Source organism: Schistocerca nitens, chromosome 1 (genome assembly GCF_023898315.1).
Source record: "Schistocerca nitens isolate TAMUIC-IGC-003100 chromosome 1, iqSchNite1.1, whole genome shotgun sequence".
Lineage (NCBI taxonomy): Eukaryota > Metazoa > Arthropoda > Insecta > Orthoptera > Acrididae > Schistocerca > Schistocerca nitens.
In genome coordinates, this window is record NC_064614.1 from 911,653,120 (window position 1) to 911,675,347 (window position 22,228).

Genomic DNA, 22,228 nt, shown 5'->3' on the forward strand with positions numbered 1-22,228 from the left:
TCTAAGAACAATGGTTTTGTTTCTTATAAAATAACATTTGCTGTTGCCAGTCACAATTTTCCAATTTCTTCCCTGGAAGACATATTCTGGCAAACAATTACCATTATTGAGTGCATTTTTAATTTATCATTGTATTTATGTGTGATGTTTGTTATGTGTGAGCTTCTGCATTTTTTTATTTTTTTATGTGGAAACCACACATCACTTACACAATGTAGCAGCTCTGACATTGCAATCATAACACAATAGTGCCATAATTCATGAAAAACACCTTTGATATTACTTCCCAGAATGCACTGTACAGAGTGTAAGTGAAGGAGAATTGCATCGTTTCAGATGACATGTTTTGAGAGTCAATTCATTGGAATTCTGGTCCAAGCTTCAAGATGGCAGTCATGAGAGCATGAAGTGTGTTTGATTGTGTGAATGACTTTGTTTTGTGTCTCTTTTTCTGATGAAGGCTGTGGCTGAAAGCTAATGTGTGAATGTCTTTTAATTGTGCCTGTCTGTAATTCAATGTATCAACTTTATGGTAAGAAGCAATCTACCTTTTATTTTGATTGTAGAAAGGTACTTAGAAGTTTCGCACACTTCATTTTTACTTTTTTTGTGACTAGGTGATGGGTTGGCTGGTCTAAAATAGAATTTTGATACTTTGTTCTGGCCTTTTCAATGTGTTATAAGTATCCCCATATTATAAAATATGTGAAAGATTTTCTATTGATTGGGAATTTGAGAGGATTGATAAGAAGTCTTTGGTCTGTCCGACAGTCATCAGTGTCCTTGCAGTCAGTGTGATGTGGATGTCTTTCTTGCCCCATTGAAGACAGTAATATAGTGAATAAAATACAAAATTCCCAGATGTGTAGTCGGACATAACACAATCTGTTCAATAAGTTTCACAGATACTTAACGACATATAGTTATGCGGTAGAATATTTTAGTATAAAACTTCTTCAGCTGAACTGAGAAATACCTTCAAGACCAATAACAATTCTTTGATAGCAATATATTTTGAGTTATGGACACAAAAGAAATGTCCAGTAAAGTTAAAAAATAGAATATTTTGGAAATAATAAACAAAATTAAGAACAGATTCAATGCCATGCGGCTGAAAGACTGACAAAACAGTTTCCAAAAAAACTACTATTTCTCCAGTTTATGTACTCTCTCTCCCACACACACACACACAAATGATACACAAAGGTCCGCAGCTCGTGGTCGTGCGGTAGCATTCTCGCTTCCCGCGCCCGGGTTCGATTCCCGGCAGGGTCAGGGATTTTCTCTGCCTCGTGATGACTGGGTGTTGTGTGATGTCCTTAGGTTAGTTAGGTTTAAGTAGTTCTAAGTTCTAGGGGACTTATGACCATAGATGTTAAGTCCCATAGTGCTCAGAGCCATTTGAACCATTTGATACACAAAGTAAGTGTCACCATTCGCCATGACCACCAAAAGTGTGTGTGTGTGTGTGTGTGTGTGTGTGTGTGAGAGAGAGAGAGAGAGAGAGAGAGAGAGAGAGAACTCAAATAATTTTTAAGTATTCTTGCAAGTGTTTTATCTATTGATTTGCAGAGCAGATTCAGTAGTATGGAATCCTCACAAGCTTTTGGCATCTCCACAACAATGTTCAGTTCTTCTTGTGCGCCACCCTGGTTTACTAAAATCGTGCCATGCTCGTGAAGCAGCCTATCTCTTCCAAAAAGACAAGTTTTATGACACCAGTTATGATATTGGAGATAAATATCTTCAGTGTGGTCGTCGTCCTGATGTCATGCATTTCTGGCTTATGTGGAAAGCAAAGGTAGGATTCTGATGAGATATGTCACAAATAAAATTATGATAATTATTTATGGTAGATACAAGAGGCTGTATGAGTGATGTAAGTAGTAACCTAATACCTGTTGTTGTCCTTGGAAAATATGACATGAGAAATTGAATTAGAAGTAGTTCCTACTTTGGAGAGAGAGGGAGAGAGAGAGAGAGAGAGAGAGAGAGAGAGAGAGAGAGAGAGAGAGAGAGAGAGAGTGGGGGGGGGGGAGAGTTTGTATTTCGTGTAACTTGAAAGTTATTAGGCATATCAAGGTTATTCCATGAGTTCCATGGGTCAGACAAAGCCACTGCAAGCAAAACTCAGCTGTCTTGGGCAATACTGTATTGATGACAGTGGTTAACATTGATAGCTTTGGATTGTAACAATGAACAGCCAGGCCACAGCGTCCCAAATCAGTTACCAGTTCAGTGCTGAACAACATCCAGTGATTAGGTACTTCATACAGAACCACTTCCTGACAACAGAGTATGGGAGCCACCACTCTACTGGTTCACCTCTACTTACTGCACATCTGAAGGATCAGAGATCAGGATATCCATCAGACCACTGACACTGAATGCTTGAACAATGAAACTTCCTGGCAGATTAAAACTGTGTGCCCGACCGAGACTCGAACTTCACTGGAATGCGATTCTTCTTGTCCCCAGATGTTGTAGTCAGTTCAATGTTTTCTATGGTTTTATAGACTGTTGTGTGACAATGACGTCAATATCTTCTGTATGGCATACAGAATCATAAGCAGATTTACCAAAGTCTTTATTTGCAGTTTCAAACATATGGTCGGTACGATAGGCAATTACATCTCTATCATTAAAACTTTCAAGTCCAGGTACATTAGACACTCCGCTACCACCTCTCACAATGGTGACAGTGAATTATCCATTTCCATGTGAGAAGGTGTCGTTAATATCCAAGCTAAAATTAAGTGAACATCCAAGAAATAGAGAAGGTCCATTGACGAGGGCATGGACTGCAACACTCTTCACTGGAATGCGATTCTTCTTGTCCCCAGATGTTTTAGTAAGTTCAATGTTTTATATGGTTTTATAGACTGTTGTGCGACGACAACGTTGATATCTCCTGTATGGCATGTAGGCGGCCTTCAATGAAGTTGCCTGTGCAGCAGCAAGACACAGAGTGAGCGTAGCGTGAAAGCACGCTCGCTTACATACTGTGCGTGGACTTAGCGTTTTCACAGTAGCCAGCGAGAGCATTATCCCGGATGCACATACCGGGTGATCTAGTGTATGCATGTCCTCGCTGGCGCGCCGCCAACGCCGAGCCAGACGGGTTACGTAACCACCGTCTAGATGGGAATTTTTCAAAATGCCATACAGGAGATATCGACGTCGTCATCGCACAACACTCTATAAAACCATAGAAAACATTGAACTTACTACAACATCTGGGGACAAGAAAAACCGCATTCCAGTGAAGAGTGTTGCAGTGCATGCCCTCGTCGATGGACCTTCTCTATTTCTTGGATGTTCACTTAATTTTAGCTTGGATATTAACGACACCTTCTCACATGGAAATGGATGGTTCACTGTCGCCATTGTGAGAGGTGGTGGCAGAGTGTCTAATGTACCTGGACTTGTAAGTTTTAATGATAGAGATGTAATTGCCTATCGTACTTACCATATATTTGAAATTGCAAATAAAGACTTTGGTAAATCTGCTGCAACATCTGGGGACAAGAAGAATCGCATTCCAGTGAAGAGTGTTGCAGCCCGAGTTTGAGTCTCGGTTGGGCACACAGTTTTGATCTGCCAGGAAGTTTCATATCAGCGCACACTCCGCTGCAGAGTGAAAATGTCATTCTGTCTTGAACAATGGTTTGAATTGAAATCAGGATATTGGTGCAGAGTCTTTCAGTTTTATAATATGCATATGATTAGCCATTTTTAAACTTTACAACCTTTTCATTGAAGTATTAGGGCATTCATTAGCAGACATGTAAGGGTAAATGTCTGAAAGTTAGAGATGTTAGTAGATGGTGTGATACTTACCATTTGAAAATTTGTAAAATAAAAAAATATTGTAATATTTACCAGAAAATATACTTAAAAATGTATGGTGATTATGTTGGGACAACTGCCAGTACTTTACTGTGAAGTAAAACTTCAAATGACAAACATGTAACTAAGAAGGTTTTAAAATGTACTTTGCTGTGAAAAGTGTAATTCCATAATTTGCCTACCCTAATAACCAGGCAAATGTTTCACAATATTTTTCATTTATTGCATTCAATTTCACTAGACATAAAAAACATAGCTTTCAACAGTAATGAGTTTAACATGATCTGACAACAACTAAACTGAGCTGTAACTTTGAACATAGCAGCAGCTACCACTGCCCTAAGTTTGGGGGGCACTCCACTGTGGTATAAGTAGCATTCAACAAATGCCATGTTACATAATACTGTTTAGATGAGTGAATAACTGGAATTACAGCTAACAGTTATAAATCTTTAGCAGTCTGATTACAGGATTTGATACTATTAAATATGGTTAAAAATTTTGTGAAAGGAGAGTTTAGATATTAACACAGTTTTAAAGCGATTACAGAAATACATTTCTTAAACAGTTAATACAGAAAAAAAGTTATTTTGCATTTCAATTACTCAGTGGTTATTATTATTAATAATTTCCCTGAGTCTCAGTCACAAGATTAAAAAAATGATACAGTTATTTGTGTTGATGAAATTTTGTAAATACACACATCAAAAAAAGATTTCTTTAACCCTGGTTCCCAGAACTCCTGAAGATAGATGTTGACTGTGGATATTGTATCGCAGACACAATCCCTTTAACTGTTCAGAGATGTCACTAAAGCCACCCAAAGATGTAAACAACCATGTATGAGCCACGCCTATTTAGACGGTGGGGGTCCAACAGCCGATCAGTTCCAGTTATTCCACCAGAAAGGAGGTGCATGGCTCGTGTTGCCCATAGTTCAACCTTGCCTAGATGGTCATTGCTGCAGTTCAATCTTGTCTGAATTGTTACTTTGTGCCAGGAAGAGCTCTCAACAAGTGAAGTGTCCAGGTGTCTCACAGTGAACCAAAGCAATATTGTTCGGACATAGAGGAGATACAGAGAGACAGGAACTGTTGATGACATGCCTCACTCAGGCCCCCATGGGCTACTATAGCAGTGGATGACTGCTACCTACAGATAGTGGCTCGGAGGAACCATGACAACAATGCCACCATGTTGAATAATGCCTTTCGTGCAGCCACAGAACGTCATGTTATGTCTCAAACTGTGTGCAATAGGCTCCATGATGGGCAGCTTCATTCCAGACGTCCATCACGAGGTCCATCTTTACAACCACGACATCATGCAGCACGGTACAGATGGGCCCAACAACATGCCAAATGGACCACTCAGGATTGGCATCACATTCTCTTCACTGATGAGTTCACATATGCCGTCAACCAGACAATCATCGGAGATGTGTTTGGAGGCAATCTGATCAGGCTGAACACCTTAGACACACTGTCCAGTGAGTGCAGCAAGGTGGAGGTTCCCTGCAGTTGTGGGGTGGCATTATGTGGAGCCGATGTAGGCCACTGGTGGTCATGGAACATGCCATAACAGCTGTGCGATAAGTGAATACCATCCTCCAAGTGATAGTGCAACCATATCAGCAGCATACTGGCAAGACATTCATCTTCATGGATGACAATTTGTGTCCCCATCATGCACATCTTGTGAATGACTGAATGACTTCCTTCAGGATAATGACATCACTCGACTAGAGTGTCCAGCATGTTCTCCAGACATGAACCCTATCGAACATGCCTGGGATTGATTGAAAAGGGTTGTTTATGGATGATGTGACCCACCAACCACTCTGAGGGATCTATGCTAAATCGCCATTGAGGAGTGGGACAATCTGGACCAACAGTGCCTTGATGAACTTGTGGATAGTATGCCATGATGAATACAAGCATGCATCAATGCAAGTGGATGTGCTACCGGGTATTAGAAGTACCAGTGTGTGCAGCAATCTGGACCACCAACTCATAAAGTCTTGCTGTATGGTGCTACAACATACAATGACTGGTTTTCATGAGCAATAGAAAGGGCTGAAATGAAGTTTATTTTGATTTCTATTCCAGTTTTCTGTACAGGTTCCAGAACTCGTGGAACTGAGGTGATGCAAAACTTTTTTTGATGTGTGTATTTTTTAAGTTAATTTGAAACTGATACAGTATTTTTGCAGACTGATAACACAATGACTTTTGAAAATGACTGTGTTTTACAGTAAATATGAAAAATTTATGTAATTCCATTTCTTTATTAAAGTTAGTGTATCATATTCCACACTAATCTGTATCATTACAATGAGCATTACTTACATTTGCTCATATGCAGAATGCAGAAGCAATATTTTCTTCCATTATAATAGATGACATAATTTCTCTCTCCATGCACTAAAGTGATTATTTGCTCTTTCCACATTCACGATAATTTTCCACCATTACAGGATCAGTCAAGCATGATACATGAATGAATGCATGTATTAAAAACACTGTTTTCTGTTCTGAAGAGGTTTAAGCTCTATGTTTGAGGAGAAAACTACAAAAATTTTATAGCTATGCAGCTAGTACATATACTTGTAAAATGAAAAGTAAATAATAATTTTTCACCTGAAATGAGTGCCCAGTGTGTAGTTACATAAAATATAACTGAAGTAACAAGGAAATTCCCAAATGTACTACTACGATTTCCTTCCATGTCATCATTCTTGTAAGAGTGTGCTCTTGATGGTGAAATGTATTTAATGGTATTTGTGAATACTCAGTATGAATAAACATTAGTGCCATTATATATTCTGTTGTGTCATTTGTTTGTCATATTTGTAGTAACATGCTTGGGAAAAACATGATATTTTTATTTTGTTTTAAAGGGTTCTGAAGGATTTGAACAACATGTAGACAGTTTGATGGACTGTTCACAGTACCTTACAACAAAGATAAAGGCTCACAAAGCATTTAAACTGGTTTTGGAACCTGAATATATTAATGTTTGCTTCTGGTACATTCCAAAGAGGCTGCGAGGCCTAGATAATCAAAATGATTTCCACCAGTCTTTGCACAAGGTATTAATTATTTACTATTTAAATTTAATACCAAACATTTCCATTGCACTAGAAATATTTATGGTATAAGTCATGTATAAAATGCATACTGTCATGTTTTACATTTAGAAAACTCAGAAGGCTACATAAAATTTGTTAAATTCATTGATATTACATCTCCAGGTTCACCAATTTTCAGTAATGTAATGAGATGAATGGAACTTTGTAGAGTATTATGACTGGACAGCTGCTACATTATCTTTAACTTCTTTTTCTACTGTGGAGTCAGAAATTCAAATATGAATAGCTACTCTTTACTAAATAATAAATTCTCACATGTAAAGTGTACAAACTATACAGTGCAGTCAAGAGCTCAAGTTCCATTACCACTAGGGCTGTAAAGTAGTCTCTAGTCTGTTAGGTACCAAAAAAGCAAAATACACTTACAACACACTATGTTGTACTTATGAGTAGTACTGCATGGAATGAAGTCTAGACAGTCAAAAAGAGACCCATGAACAGGCTTAAGGTATTTGATATGTGAATGTATCACTGTACATTAAGAGTCTTCTGTACAGTTCACATGACTGACAGCAGAAGTACTTAATTAACAATGTATTCTGAACAATTTTCATCTGGAAAGTACAGTTTCATGCAGCTTATCACTGAAAAAAGAAGGGACATTTGGGGGTGAATGGAAAAAAATTTAGGCATCACTGAATCCTTGAGGGTGGCTCAACATCTTGGACATTACCAACTTGGTTAGGAAAGTTGAGAAAAGAGGAAAATGCTCGATGGTGGCCTGCAACCTTCTGGAAGGAGACAGCACTCAAAGGAGAAATAAGAAGAAGAAGAAGAAGAAGAAGAAGAAGAAGAAGAGAATGAAGAATTCTGAGGTTACAGCTGCAGCAGCAATGATGACATTTTGAAGTATCTTACAGTGATAACGAATATTGCACCTCAGAATGAACAAGAAAATACTGAGTAGTTAGATTTACTCCAGCAAACAGCATTTACATTATTGTTCAAAAATACACCATTGTGCATAAGCTAATGGACCTTATGCATTCATAAAAAACCTTTACACCATGCAGGCTACACTGTGGCAAACTAACATGTAAACATGAGGCTTATATGGTATGCCAGTATAGGACCACTTAGTTTGTCTACAACAATAAATGCAGGCACAGTCTTAAGTATAATGGATTTAAGTATTTGTTTTATACAATTGCCAAACAGTATTCAAGTCATAGGGAAACATGATGTCTCAAATAATACATCTGGATGGGCTTAAACATGGTCAGATCATAGGCAGGTTAGAAGCTGGCCAATCAAATGTAGGAGAGCTAGAAGTTGAGAATTGCTCATATTATCATGTCATAATGATGGAAATTCCATGAGACAGGAAACATTCATTAATAGTACAAACAAGATTGAAAATTTTCTACAACCCAGCACCATGATTATGTAAGCTCTACTGCTTTCTATGAGTGCTTCAGACTGTGGCACTTCATTGCAAAAGATTCGGCAAGTGATAATTTGTATTTCAGTAGAGTGAGTGAGTGTGTGTGTGTGTGTGTGTGTGTGTGTGTGTGTGTGAGTGTGCGCGCGCGCGCACATGCGCGTGCACAAGGGTGGGGGCTTCATTTTTCTGAATCCTGCATTAATGCTTCATAGTCTTATGTAGTTATTATCTGGACTGGATGGAGAGTAGCTTGATTGTTTGCAGCATTCTAATAAAGTTAGTTATTAATGCAACTGTTTCGCTTGTAACATTCACCTGCTTTATTTCTTCATTGATGGTCCTTGGTGTCGACATACTGCTTTGTGATACTGGCTGAAAAAATTGGGGGTGGAAATGCAGTACGGACTACTGTAAATGATGTAGCCAACAGGTGCACAGTTGCGTTTCACAGTTCTTTACTTTCACTGTTCACAACCCCCCCCCCCCACCCCCCACCCCCCACCCCCCAACATTACACAATTACACAGTTATATGGCCAGTGCACTATTGTTTAACTTTCAATGAGCCTCATTAGTGGGTTGCAGGTGTACATCCACATACTGCTACAATAGTTTACTGTTGAACATCTACGAGCAGTAAAAACCTGACCACCCATTTTGCAGTCTTTCAAATAAATTGGACAGACACTGTCATTGCTTTAACTTACAGCCTATTGGTGAAACACTTATTTCACAGTTAAGTTGGTGCGTTGTTGTTGATCCATTGTTGTCTGAAACTCAACCTTGGGCTGACTGTCTCAGGACCAAAAATTGGGCCCTTATATATCATCACAATAATAGGCACTGAAGCTATACATTGTTTGATATTTAATTTACAGAAATTACAATTAAAACTTAACTCATTAAATTAACTGAATAATTTGAAAAATTGATTCTTTTTAACAGTTTCTTCTACTACAAGAGTTAGGCCAAATTATTTGATTAAATCTTGAAATTAACAAATATCATTACACAAACATTACTTTTGACAACACTATTAATTACTTTGGAATGAATTAAGGACTGGCTTTGCTAACATGTTTTCGAATAGAGCCAAATAGATACTTTAAGATTACTAGTATTTCATCTTCCAAATATTTACAGTTATTACAGAATTTCTATTTGCTTGTAGGTCAACAATAGAATTTAAGTTATGAAACAATTATTGATTTCACCCTATAACAAAAGATACTAACTAGGCATAGTCAAAATAAATTAGAATATCAACTGCACACATAAAACTAAGCACAAAATTTGACTTGACATTATTTTCCTTAAAACTGATAGCCAACCTTCTTGTTTTATGAAATTGCAGATTATACTCACATATGTTAATGGTAATTAGTTAAAAATGAAAAAACGAATTTAAGGAGGCAGATGGCAAAACAAGAACAGAATTAAAATTATCCCAGCTTTCTTCATCACACTCTTTATTGATGTTTATGTTGCTTCATTTCTGACTCCCCTGCATGATGGACTCTACAGAAGACAATGAAAGAGTTAACAAACTAATTAACTAATGAACAAATTAAATATTACTATGTGTTCCCAGCACTGTGGCCTCAATTAATATGAATTAAGATTTAGATAAGGGGATATTAGATTCTAACTGATACTTTTGTAATTACCCTCATTGTCTCAATATGTTACATTGAAACTTGTTTTATTACTAATATTATTTTTTTACATCAAGGGAAATGAAAATAAAAATGTATGATGTGCATTTTTTAGCTTATTTTTAAAATTTGAAAGTTTTTCTATAGTGTAAAGACCCAGGAGGCAGATTTGTGAAGTTATGCATTGTTTGTAAATTTAGGAACTTACATTATGGCATAACACCCACACACACACACACACACACACACACACACACACACAGAAGGAGGAGAGAGAGAGAGAGAGAGAGAGAGAGAGAGAGAGAGAGAGAGACAGAGAGAGAGAAATTGTATTTGTTTGGATATCTATGTAACACAGATTCCAAAATGACATTATGAACTATATTTCCAGTGTGTTGATAGAAGATAATAAATATAATAATATATCTGAAATGTGTAATATCTTTATTTTTCACGTGTGTGCCATTTACTCAGTTCTTTTGTTTTTATTATATTTCATATATAGGTTGCAGCAAAGTTAAAAGAATTAATGATGAAGAAAGGAAGTATGATGATCAACTATCAACCCCTTCGAAACTGGCCAAACTTCTTCCGTTTCGTTGTGCAGAACTCTGCTGTCACACATGCTGATATTGACTATTTTTTGGAGGAATTGGATCGACTTGGATCTAGTCTTTGAATGTTTCTCTGCTAGCATATTGAAATAATTTGTGAGATTAAGTATTAATTTATTTGTCAAAGTGTAATTTCATCATTAACGAACTTTCAAGAAAAAGTATATTTTCAGCTGGATTAAAATATTACTGCACAACCATACTAAAACTGACACTTGAAAGAACACTGAAACACAGTTGTCAAATACATAAGAAGGTCAACACAAAAAATATTTTGAGATAAATTATCTACAGCGTGCTGCTCTTTCTTTTGACCTGCCTATTATTTCAGAGAAAGGTTTTCTGTATTTACCTTTACATTTCCTAATCAATCATTAAAAGCAATTAATGGTGTGAATAGTATTGGTAAGAAGCATATTTTTAAAACATGAAATATATTTCTTTGCTGACGTTATTGGCTAGTGTTATGACAAACAGATTACAAATAGTTCAAAGAATTGTCAAGTATTCTGAAATTATTCCTTAATCACATAAATTAAACACCGCATCATTTTTTGGAATACTGTACAGTTGATTTTACCACAAGCAATTAAGACAATAAGGGAAGCAAGAATATTTTGCCAATGTCAAACATAGTAAATTTAATGGATCTTTTAAAATATGCTATTTTGTGTTATAGTAATTTGCTGATATAATATTTTAACAGGAGAACTTTGTACATATTAATGAAATAAATATGGTACTGCCATCAACATCTCGATGCCAATGAAGAACAATTAATGTAATGTTGTTGTGGTGTCTATGAGATAAATATACTGTTTGCAGTTGTGATTCCTTCTAAGCCTGTAGAAGACCTAATCCACTGTAACACATACAACATATGGGACATCAGTATCAAATCTAATGTTTTGCTGGCAAAATAGTCTTTTTATGCTTGGGATCAGAGTCACATTAAATTTCTTGATGTAAATCTTTAAGCTATTTCTTATTTTAAACCGATAATACATTTCAGTTACAATTTTTTTGTAATGTCGCTTGGTAGTGCCTTATAGAAAGAAGTTAGCTAATAGTCAGTGAAACGAAGTGTTGTTTCGAATAACAACAGCCCTAAGTGGGAAAATTATTTCTTTCAAGAACTTTTAGTTGTAGTTTTAATTATATTTGAATGTAAAAGTAATGTCATACTGTGTGGAAAATTCAGTCACAATCTGCCACAGAGTTGACTACAATCTTTTCTGCACAATACTCTCTTTTTTGTTTTCAAACTCGGTGTGAGTGGAAGTCTGTAGTCTGTGACTCTGCAGACTGACTTTTGTGTTAAGGGCATGTCTTCTTCAGTGGCATTATTCTCTTATTGGTTCAACAAATTCAACCATTAAAGAAGTTCACTTGACTAAGGGGATAGTCATGGTACCTGCCATCAGATATTAGCATGAGATGCAGACACCACATTCATAGAAAGACCAAAAATGATGCCCATTACATAAACCAGCACATTCAATTTTTTGTTTGCTGAATGAAGCACATTTAGCAGTCAAGAGGGTTATGTATGAAGCCTACAATGACTGCTTTAGTGAAATCTTATTGAAAGATCCCTTGAAAAACTCAAACAAAATTCTGGTCATGTAAAGGTTGTCACTGCCACCAAAGTTAGTGTCTAGATCATCATGGAAGATACAGAAACTGAAACTGAGGGTAGGAGAGCAAAAGCAGAAACAATGAATTTCATTTTCAAATGCTCCTTCACAATGAAATATGTAGAAACACTGCCCCAGTTTGCTTCTTGCTTGCAAAACTTAATTTATATGATGTGACTTACCAAATGAAAGTGCTGGCAGGTCGACAGGCACACAAACAAACACAAACATACACACAAAATTCTAGCTTTCGCAACCAACGGCTGCTTCATCAGGAAAGAGGGAAAGATGAAAGGATGTGGGTTTTAAGGGAGAGGGTAAGGAGTCATTCCAATCCCGGGAGCGGAAGGACTTACCTTGGGGGAAAAAAGGACAGGTATACACTCGCACACACACACATATCCATCCGCACATGCACAGACATGAGCAGACATTTGTAAAGGCAAAGAGTTCGGGCAGAGATGTCAGTCGAGGCGGAAGTACAGAGGCAAAGATGTTGAAAGACAGGTGAGGTATGAGTGGCGGCAGCTTGAAATTAGCGGAGGTTGAGGCCTGGCGGATAACGAGAGGAGAGGATATACTGAAGGGCAAGTTCCCATCTCCGGAGTTCTGACAGGTTGGTGTTAGTGGGAAGTATCCAGATAACTCGGACGGTGTAACACTGTGCCAAGATGTGCTGGCTGTGCACCAAGGCATGTTTAGCCACGGGGTGATCCTCATTACCAACAAACACTGTCTGCCTGTGTCCATTCATGCGAATGGACAGTTTGTTGCTGGTCATTCCCACATAGAAAGCTTCACAGTGTAGGCAGGTCAGTTGGTAAATCACGTGGGTGCTTTCACATGTGGCTCTGCCTTTGATCGTGTACACCTTCCGGGTAACAGGACTGGAGTAGGTGGTGGTGGGAGGGTGCATGGGACAGGTTTTACAGCGGGGGTGGTTACAAGGGTAGGAGCCAGAGGGTAGGGAAAGTGGTTTGGGGATTTCATAGGGATGAACTAACAGTTTACCAAGGTTAGGTGGACGGCGGAAAGACACTCGTGGTGGAGTGGGGAGGATTTCATGAAGGATGGATCTCATTTCAGGGCAGGATTTGAGGAAGTCGTATCCCTTCTGGAGAGCCACATTCAGAGTCTGATCCAGTCCCGGAAAGTATCCTGTCACAAGTGGTGGAGCACTTTTGTGGTTCTTCTGTGGGAGGTTCTGGGTTTGAGGGGATGAGGAAGTGGCTCTGGTTATTTGCTTCTGTACCAGATCGGGAGGGTAGTTGCGGGATGCGAAAGCTGTTTTCAGGTTGTTGGTGTAATGGTTCAGGGATTCGGGACTGGAGCAGATTCGTTTGCCACGAAACCTAGGCTATAGGGAAGGGACCGTTTGATGTGGAATGGGTGGCAGCTGTCATAATGGAGGTACTGTTGCTTGTTGGTGGGTTTGATGTGGATGGACGTGTGAAGCTGGCCATTGGCCAGATGGACGTCAACGTCAAGGAAAGTGGCATGGGATTTGGAGTAGGACCAGGTGAATCTGATGGAACCAAAGGAGTTGAGGTTGGAGAGGAAATTCTGGAGTTCTTCTTCACTGTGAGTCCAGATCATGAAGATGTCATCAATAAATCTGTACCAAACTTTGGGTTTGCAGGCCTGAGTAACCAAGACGGCTTCCTCTAAGCGACCAATGAATAGGTTGGCGTACGAGGGGGCCATCCTGGTACCCATGGCTGTTCCCTTTAATTGTTGGTATGTCTGGCCTTCAAAAGTGAAGAAGTTGTGGGTCAGGATGAAGCTGGCCAAGGTAATGAGGAAAGAGGTTTTAGGTAGGGTGGCAGGTGATCGGCATGAAAGGAAGTGCTCCATCACAGCGAGGCCCTGGACGTGCGGAATATTTGTGTATAAGGAAGTGGCATCAATGGTTACAAGGATGGTTTCCGGGGGTAACAGATTGGGTAAGGATTCCAGGCATTCGAGAAAGTGGTTGGTGTCTTTGATGAAGGATGGGAGACTGCATGTAATGGGTTGAAGGTGTTGATCTACGTAGGCAGAGGTACGCTCTGTGGGGGCTTGGTAACCAGCTACAATGGGGCAGCCGGGATGGTTGGGTTTATGAATTTTGGGAAGAAGGTAGAAGGTAGGGGTGCGGGGTGTCGGTGGGGTCAGGAGGTTGATAGAGTCCAGTGAAAGGTTTTGTAGGGGGCCTAAGGTTCTGAGGATTCCTTGAAGCTCCGCCTGGACATCAGGAATGGGATTACCTTGGTAAACTTTGTATGTGGTGTTGTCTGAAAGCTGACACAGTCCCTCAGCCACATACTCCCGACGATCAAGTACCACGGTCATGGAACCCTTGTCCACCGGAAGAATGACGATGGATCGGTCAGCCTTCAGATCACGGATAGCTTGGGCTTCAGCAGTGGTGATGTTGGGAGTGGGATTAAGGTTTTTTAAGAAGGATTGAGAGGCAAGGCTGGAAGTCAGAAATTCCTGGAAGGTTTGGAGAGGGTGATTTTGAGGAAGAGCAGGTGGGTCCCGCTGTGACGGAGGACGGAACTGTTCCAGGCAGGGTTCAATTTGGATAGTGTCTTGGGGAGTTGGATCATTAGGAGTAGGATTAGGATCATTTTTCTTCGTGGCAAAGTGATACTTCCAGTTTGGTTGAATCTGGGAGTGGGGCTGTAGGTGAGGCCTTTGGATAGGACAGAGGTTTCGGATTGGGAGAGAGGTTTGGAGGAAAGGTTAACTACTGAATTAGGGTGTTGTGGTTCCAGATTGCGTTGATTGGAATTTTGAGGTTTTGGAGGGAGTGGAGCTGGAAGTGGGAGATTGAGTAGATGGGAGAGACTGGGTTTGTATGCAATGAGAGGAGGTTGAGGTTTGCTGGAAAGGTTGTGAAGGGTGAGTGAGTTGCCTTTCCGGAGGTGGGAAACCAGGAGATTGGATAGTTTTTTGAGGTGGAGGGTGGCATGCTGTTCTAATTTGCGGTTGGCCTGTAGGAGGATGCTCTGAACAGACGTTGTGGATGTGGGAGAGGAAAGATTGAGGACTTTTATTAAGGATAGGAGTTGATGTGTAGGTGAAGGATTAGGTGGGTGAGGGCGATGGATTGTTCAGTTTGGAACTGGTATAGGGACTGATGGAAAGAAGGGTTGCAGCCAGAGATGGGAACTTTAAGTGTGAGGCCTTTGGGGGTAATGCCAAATGTCAGACAAGCCTGAGAAAATAAAATATGGGAGCGTAATCTGGCTAGGGCGAGGGTATGTTTGCGGAGGGAATGTAAATAAAACTTAATGGGGTCGTTGTGGGGGTGTTGTGAGGGTGACATGGTATTAGAAGGTGGAAAGTGTAACATGAGGTTGAAATGAAAATGAAAAATAAAAATATATGGGGAGAGATAAAGGTGAACTAGAAAGCAACTGGAGATCTGGTATGAAAAAAGGCGGAAAAGTGTTGGTTAAGTTGATCCTGTGGTGAACTTGGGTTGGTAGACAACGATGTGCATAAAGGTTAGGTGGTTGTGTTGCCGCTAAAACACGTTAAAGGACGGAGAAATCCTGGAAAATTTCGAAAAAACTACGTGTAAATGTATTAAAAGGAGTGGTGTTGTGGTGAAAGATTACGAAAATGGGGCTAACAATTGTCTGACGAAGAAATAATGACGTTAAAACCAGTGGGGAGCGGCTAAAAATGATCAGTGATGTGCGAAAAACGGAAGTGGAAATAAAGCGAAAGTTATTAGAACTAGCCGAAATGGTAGTTTAATACGTGAAAGCAACTGTTTTTGAACTAGAAACGGTGGATTTTATAGCAGCGGTAGTGTTGAAAGCGGAAAATAAATTTTCTTGTTATGGTTTGGAAGTGGGTTACGTATTATTGAGTATATATAGGCGGGATAAAATTGTATAGTAGATTACGGTAAAAAGGGGAAGGTGAATACAAAGTGAAACTACTGGTAAAAACAGAAAGAGAAAATAAGACGACAGGAAAGATTTCGAAATGCAACAGCGACAATAACAAACGTAATTGTTGGGTTCAAATTAATGATATGATTATAATAGAGGGAAACATTCCACGTAGGGAAATATATCTAAAAACAAAGATGATGTGAATTACCAAATGAAAGTGCTGGCAGGTCGACAGGCACACAAACAAACACAAACATACACACAAAATTCTAGCTTTCGCAACCAACGGTTGCTTCGTCAGGAAAGAGGGAAGGAGAGGGAAAGATGAAAGGATGTGGGTTTTAAGGGAGAGGGTAAGGAGTCATTCCAATCCCCAGAGTGGAAAGACTTACCTTGGGGGAAAAAAGGACAGGTATACACTCGCACACACACACACATATCCATCCGCACATACACAGACACGAGCAGACATTTGTAAAGGTAAAGAGTTCGGGCAGAGATGTCAGTCGAGGCAGAAGTACAGAGGCAAAGATGTTGAAAGACAGGTGAGGTATGAGCGGCGGCAACTTGAAATTAGCGGAGGTTGAGGCCTGGTGGATAACGAGAGGAGAGGATATACTGAAGGGCAAGTTCCCATCTCCGGAGTTCTGACAGTTTGGTGTTAGTGGGAAGTATCCAGATAACCCGGATGGTGTCTGCTTGTGTCTGTGTATGTGCAGATGGATGTGTGTGTGCGTGCGAGTGTATACCCGTCATTTTTGGCCCCTAAGGTAAGTCTTTCCGCTCCCGGGATTGGAATGACTTCTTACACTCTCCCTTAAAATCCACATCCTTTCGTCTTTCCCTCTCCTTCCCTCTTTCCTGATGAGGCAACAGTTTGTTGCGAAAGCTTGAATTTTGTGTGTGTGTTTGTGTGTCTATCGACCTGCCAGCGATTTCGTATATATATATTAATGGCATTGAGAAACAGTGAAAATAATTAAAATTGAGGAAGACTGCAGTGCCCAACAGAATCCCTATTTGAGTTTGTTCTAACTGGGAACACAAGGAAACATACAGCCATAAAAGAGATACAATTTATTGGGTCACACAGTGGTATCAACAGAATATAATGAAAGTAGTTCACAGCACAGTTAACAGCTGAGGGCCAGCAGCCCTGTGTATGCTCTTACTGGTGTAGTGTTAAATGTGCATGGCAAAGCCAGTAGCAATAATTAGTGATGGGGCTGTCCCTGGTGGCTGCCTCAGTTAGTTGCAGGCACACTGTTTAAATGTTGTCACAACTGCACTTGCCATAGTAGCCCAAATTATGTCAGGGTGAAAGACCAGGTGTCACCATCCATAATGCTGTGGCCAAAGAGATATCTGTGACATTTCCAGGAGTGGTAGCCCAAGGAATGAGAAGTTATCGATCTGCCGAGACTGGTGCATATGGACGAAAGTAAGTGGGAATAGGGCACACTCTCCACTCACAGATCCTGGAGCAACTGGTGGACAGGACTGGTGACAAGTGGATGGGTGCCATCTGGAAGTCTGAATCCACAACAAGGGTCACACACAGGCAACAATGACAGTGGTCTGAAAAAGAGAGTCGGGTGACAGAGGCCCAGCTTCAATCCACTTTGATGGCAGAGCCTGTTCAGTGCAGTGGGAGGTGCTGGCACCAGCTGCAGGAGTCAAACCTGCCAACAGTGCTGAAGAAGTCCTGACTGCCAGGGTAGGTGGGCATGACCAGGCCTGCTTGATCCCCAGAATGGTCAGTACTGATGAAGAATGAGGCCTCATATCCATGGCCTGAGGAGGCGGACCTGTGCCCATTCTGGAATGCAGCTGATTCTGATGACATGCCACCAGTTGATCTTTGGTATGAACCTTGAACATGCAGCAACCACACTGGCTGTGGATGACAGCTGGAAACCCTGTGAGAGTGCCATCCAAACACCTTGGTCTAGAGTAGTGTGCTGAGTGCAAACGTCAACAAAACTGGCGCCACTGGGGGGGGGGGGGGGGGGGGGGGCGATGCCTGCCTGGCACCAAGAGGTTGAGCAGCATCCAAGGTTGACAGCCATGCAGCCATGCAGAAGCTCATTGGGACTCTTGAACCCAATTGGCATAATTCTGTAAGAGCTTCTCTTAAAAAAAAAAAAAAAAAAAAAAAAAAAAAAAAAAAAAAAAAAACGAATGAAAGCCTCCTCGACTGGGAAAACTTTTATGTACTTGTGCAGGTGTGTCTTAAAAGCGTGGAAAAGGTGTTTCGACTTGCATTTCAACTGTGGATGGAAGGGAGGCACCACCACATGGTGAATGCTTTTGTGTGTACAAAAGTCCTTGAAAGATTGCACCTTGAACTGAGGACCATTATCTGAATCCAGGGCTCAAGGCAAGTCTTGACAGTCACATTTGGCATAGCAGGACATAAGAAAAATGAAAAAAAAAAAAAAAACGGCCACCAATTACAAGGGAATCATTAGTAAAATCAGTGTTTTCTCTTTCCTAAAGCTGTGTAGGGATTGCCCCTGAGCCACTTGCAGACCAAAACACTTGCAGCAGGTTGTGACAGGGTGTTCCACCTCCTGATTGATAACAAGACAAAACATGTGGTGGCATGACAACAGTCTTGTGCAAGAGGTTTCCTAGTGATCCCAGTGTAATAAGCAGAGGACCTACCACCACAGTGCAGCTGTAACCACAATGCAGGGAGGAAGAGACAAAGGCACAACGCATAAAAATTCTGGAGCTGGTCCAATGCTTGGCCATGTGGATGGTAGTGCTACCCCATACCCAGTTGAAAAAAGAGGAGTTCTTTCTGGTTGAATAAGGGATCATTGCATGCTGCAATGTGGAATGAAAATGGATGTCATAACTGTACAAGGAGAAGAAGTCCTGACAACAAGTGGCTTTGTCTGGTAAGGACACCAACAACCTAAACAGATAAACCAAGGGCTTCTGGCCAGTAATTAAATGAATTTTTGCACCATACAAGAACACATGAAATTTTTGTAAGGCATAGATGATACCAAGAACTTTTTCCACTGAGAATAGTGTTGCTGAGCTGAGTTGAGTGTTTTTGACACAAAAGCAAAAGGTTGTCTGGAGTCGTGAAAGGCGGTGGGCCAGGACTGCCTCTATCTCATACTAGAATACATCCATGGCCAGGACTAGATGCTTACCAGGTTGAAATGCAAGGCACAGCACTGAGCAAAGACTATCCTTGAGTGAACAAAAGCATGTCCCCAGGCTGCAGACCAAAGGAAAAGAACACTTTTCTGAAGCAGCAAATGCAAGGGATGGACAATAGTAGCTGCTCTGGGAATAAACTTGTGATAGTATGCCAAGGAATGCCTGATGTTCTCATAGATGAAATGGGCAGAGAAAAGCCATAATGGTGGCAAGCATCGTTCCATGGGGTGCATGCCCTGCCGAAAAATTTCATGATCCAGATAAACAATGGGAGGCTGGAAAAAGTGAAGTTTAGTGAGATTTACATTTGAGGTCCATGGTCTGTAGAACAGTAACCAAGAACAGAGGTTATGCAGGTGACCCATGACAGACAACAGTCATATGTTGTTCTAAAAGACATTGAAAGATGGCAGGCACACTAGCAACTCCAAACAATAGCCATTGATACTGATAGATGCCAAAAAGCATATTTACCACAAGCAATTGTTTTGGTGCCTCGTCCAACAGAAGCTGAATATAGGCTTTGGCCAAGTCAATTTTTGAAAAAAATTGAGCCCCAGACAACTTTGTGAGTGACTCTAATGGGTGAGGTAGGGGGTAAGTGTTTATGACAGTCTATGCATTAACATGGTAACCTTGAAGTAGCCACAGAGCCTCAGCTGACTGGATGGCTTCTTTGCAATCAGTAAGAGCATAGCCCATTCACTTGAGGAAATTGGTCTAATCACCCCCTATGACATTAAGTGATCCATCTCTGTTTTAAGCTGGTCATGTAAAGCTATTTGCACCAGCCATGCCCAAAAAAAGTGAGAATGGACAGAGGGTTTGAGGGTGGTGTGTGCTGTGAAATTATTTGCACACTACCCCTGGACCAAACAGATCCAAAAGTCTGGAACACAAAGAACCCAATTTAAGATAAGAAACATTGCCTGAAACCAGATTCATCACATCTGTAGAAAACAAAATTAACAAAAGTATCTAACCCAAACAAATTTTCAGTAGGTGCATTGTTAACCACCAAGTGTGTAACTGAACAGGCAACTGACTTGTACTGTGTCCACTGTGAATCAGCCAAGAATAGGAATCTGCTGTTTGTGATATCTCATCAACTGACACTTGAGTTGTGCTTACAGTGAGAGTGTACATTTGTGAGTTGATTAGGGACACAGCAGCCCCCCTTATTGAATTCTATGATTAATGGCTTACCCACACTTCAATGAAGAGTTTGTTCTAGCCTGCAGACAATGGCAAACATGATAACCAAACAGTATGAATATTGACAACCATTAACTCTTGAAAAAAATCTCCTGGGGCCAGCGGGGGGGGGGGGGGGGGGGGGGGGTGTGTAAAGATCAATGTACCCCTGGTATGTGATCTTACATTTATGGCAAGAGGCCCACTGCTTGGGGCAGGCTGCCCATTTAAAGTGTACAAAACAAGAGTGGCATGAAGGGAGTGGTGTTCACTCTTCCTGCTGCCAATGAAGTGTTCATCTCATTGGCCAAGTTGGCTTGTTTGTACTGAAGGTACCTCCTCTTCTCCCCACCCCCCCTCCCACCCCCACCCCCCACCCCCCACCCCCCACCCCTACCTTCAATGTGATAGGCTCCATGAGCCAAAGCTGCACACTGTCAAAACACCAGCATCACTTCAAGCCTCTAATTGCTTGCCCACAATGTGAGAATCTTGAACAACGGCACAATATTCAAAAGCTCTTCTAACATTGGTTCCCCAAACTAAAGGACACACTGATGCACCTCCTTATCTGGGACTGAACATATGATTGCATCTTTGACTATGATGTCCACACAAGACTCCTGAGACCTAGCCATGATGAAACGACATGCGGATCTGAGCTGCCCAATCTCAACACAGGTGCTATTGCCATTTGTGACAGTGGTAGAATTCAACAAGTCCAGTGATCACATGAATGTGCTTTTGGTGACAGGAGGGCAGCAAACTACGCATACCGTCAAAAGAAAGTGATGCTGATTCTTGCAGAGGAACTAACTAGTAGGTGATACATACAAGGGGGCATCCATGACAAGAAAAGAGCCTTGCAGACCTCCATGTCAACCACCTGGAATACCACAAAACTTTGGTGAAGCTCTTTCTTGCTGAAGCCCCTTCTTGTAAGAATCCCAGTGTTCTGTGGAGTCATTAAAGGGGGAACTGTGGTGGGTGAACAATCGGTGCCTGAGCCTGGCTCAGTGTAGCCAATAACCATTTCAACATGGCTGTATGCACCTGCTGCTGTTGCAGAAGTGACTAGAGTAAAGCTTCCATGGAAGAGCCAAATGACAGAAAAACCACAGAATCCAAAACATGCATAAATTCAATCCTCGCTGTCACCACTTGTGTCTCGACAAGAAACAGAAGGAAACACATGGCTGTAAAAGAGATGCAATTTATTGTATTATTCCACAAGAACACAGTGAAAGTAGTTTATATATCTCAAACACAATTAACAACTGAAGACCTGGAGGCACATGCATGCCCTTAAAAGATTCTATCCCATTCACGTGCCGCTGGTGTAGTACTGTGCATGCACTGTGTACTTGGTGTGGGTTGTCATTGATTAGGCTGACAATGGTGGCCACCTCTGGTAATTGTGGTGAACTGCTTGAATTTTGGTGAGCACTAGGCTCACTGTAGTGGCCTGGTAGTGGCCTGACTCTGGGTAGTAGGTGTTGTAACCTGTGGGTTACTATAGATTCCATGCAGCATCTGTAGCTCAGTTGGCTTTCATTTTAACCATAATATACTGTAAGTCCCATGAACAAGAAAAAAGAACTGTGGCCAGTGATTGGGAGAAAGCATGGACCACTTCCATCTACCAAAGAGTGGCAGAAGTGAGCCGCAAAAC

At 40.8% G+C, this 22,228-nt stretch overlaps 1 protein-coding gene across 1 annotated transcript in view; it reads left to right on the forward strand.

Moving 5' to 3' along the window:
• Positions 1-11,602, forward strand: part of LOC126237335 (cysteine sulfinic acid decarboxylase-like) — a 131,980-nt gene extending 120,378 nt beyond the window's left edge. Inside the window, exons 5-7 of the mRNA XM_049947323.1 lie at positions 1,573-1,801; positions 6,749-6,940; positions 10,544-11,602. Coding sequence (XP_049803280.1) covers positions 1,573-1,801; positions 6,749-6,940; positions 10,544-10,717 — 595 coding nt within the window. The 3' untranslated portion in view covers positions 10,718-11,602. The remainder of the gene's footprint in view (positions 1-1,572; positions 1,802-6,748; positions 6,941-10,543) is intronic.
• Positions 11,603-22,228: the final 10,626 nt, after the last annotated feature.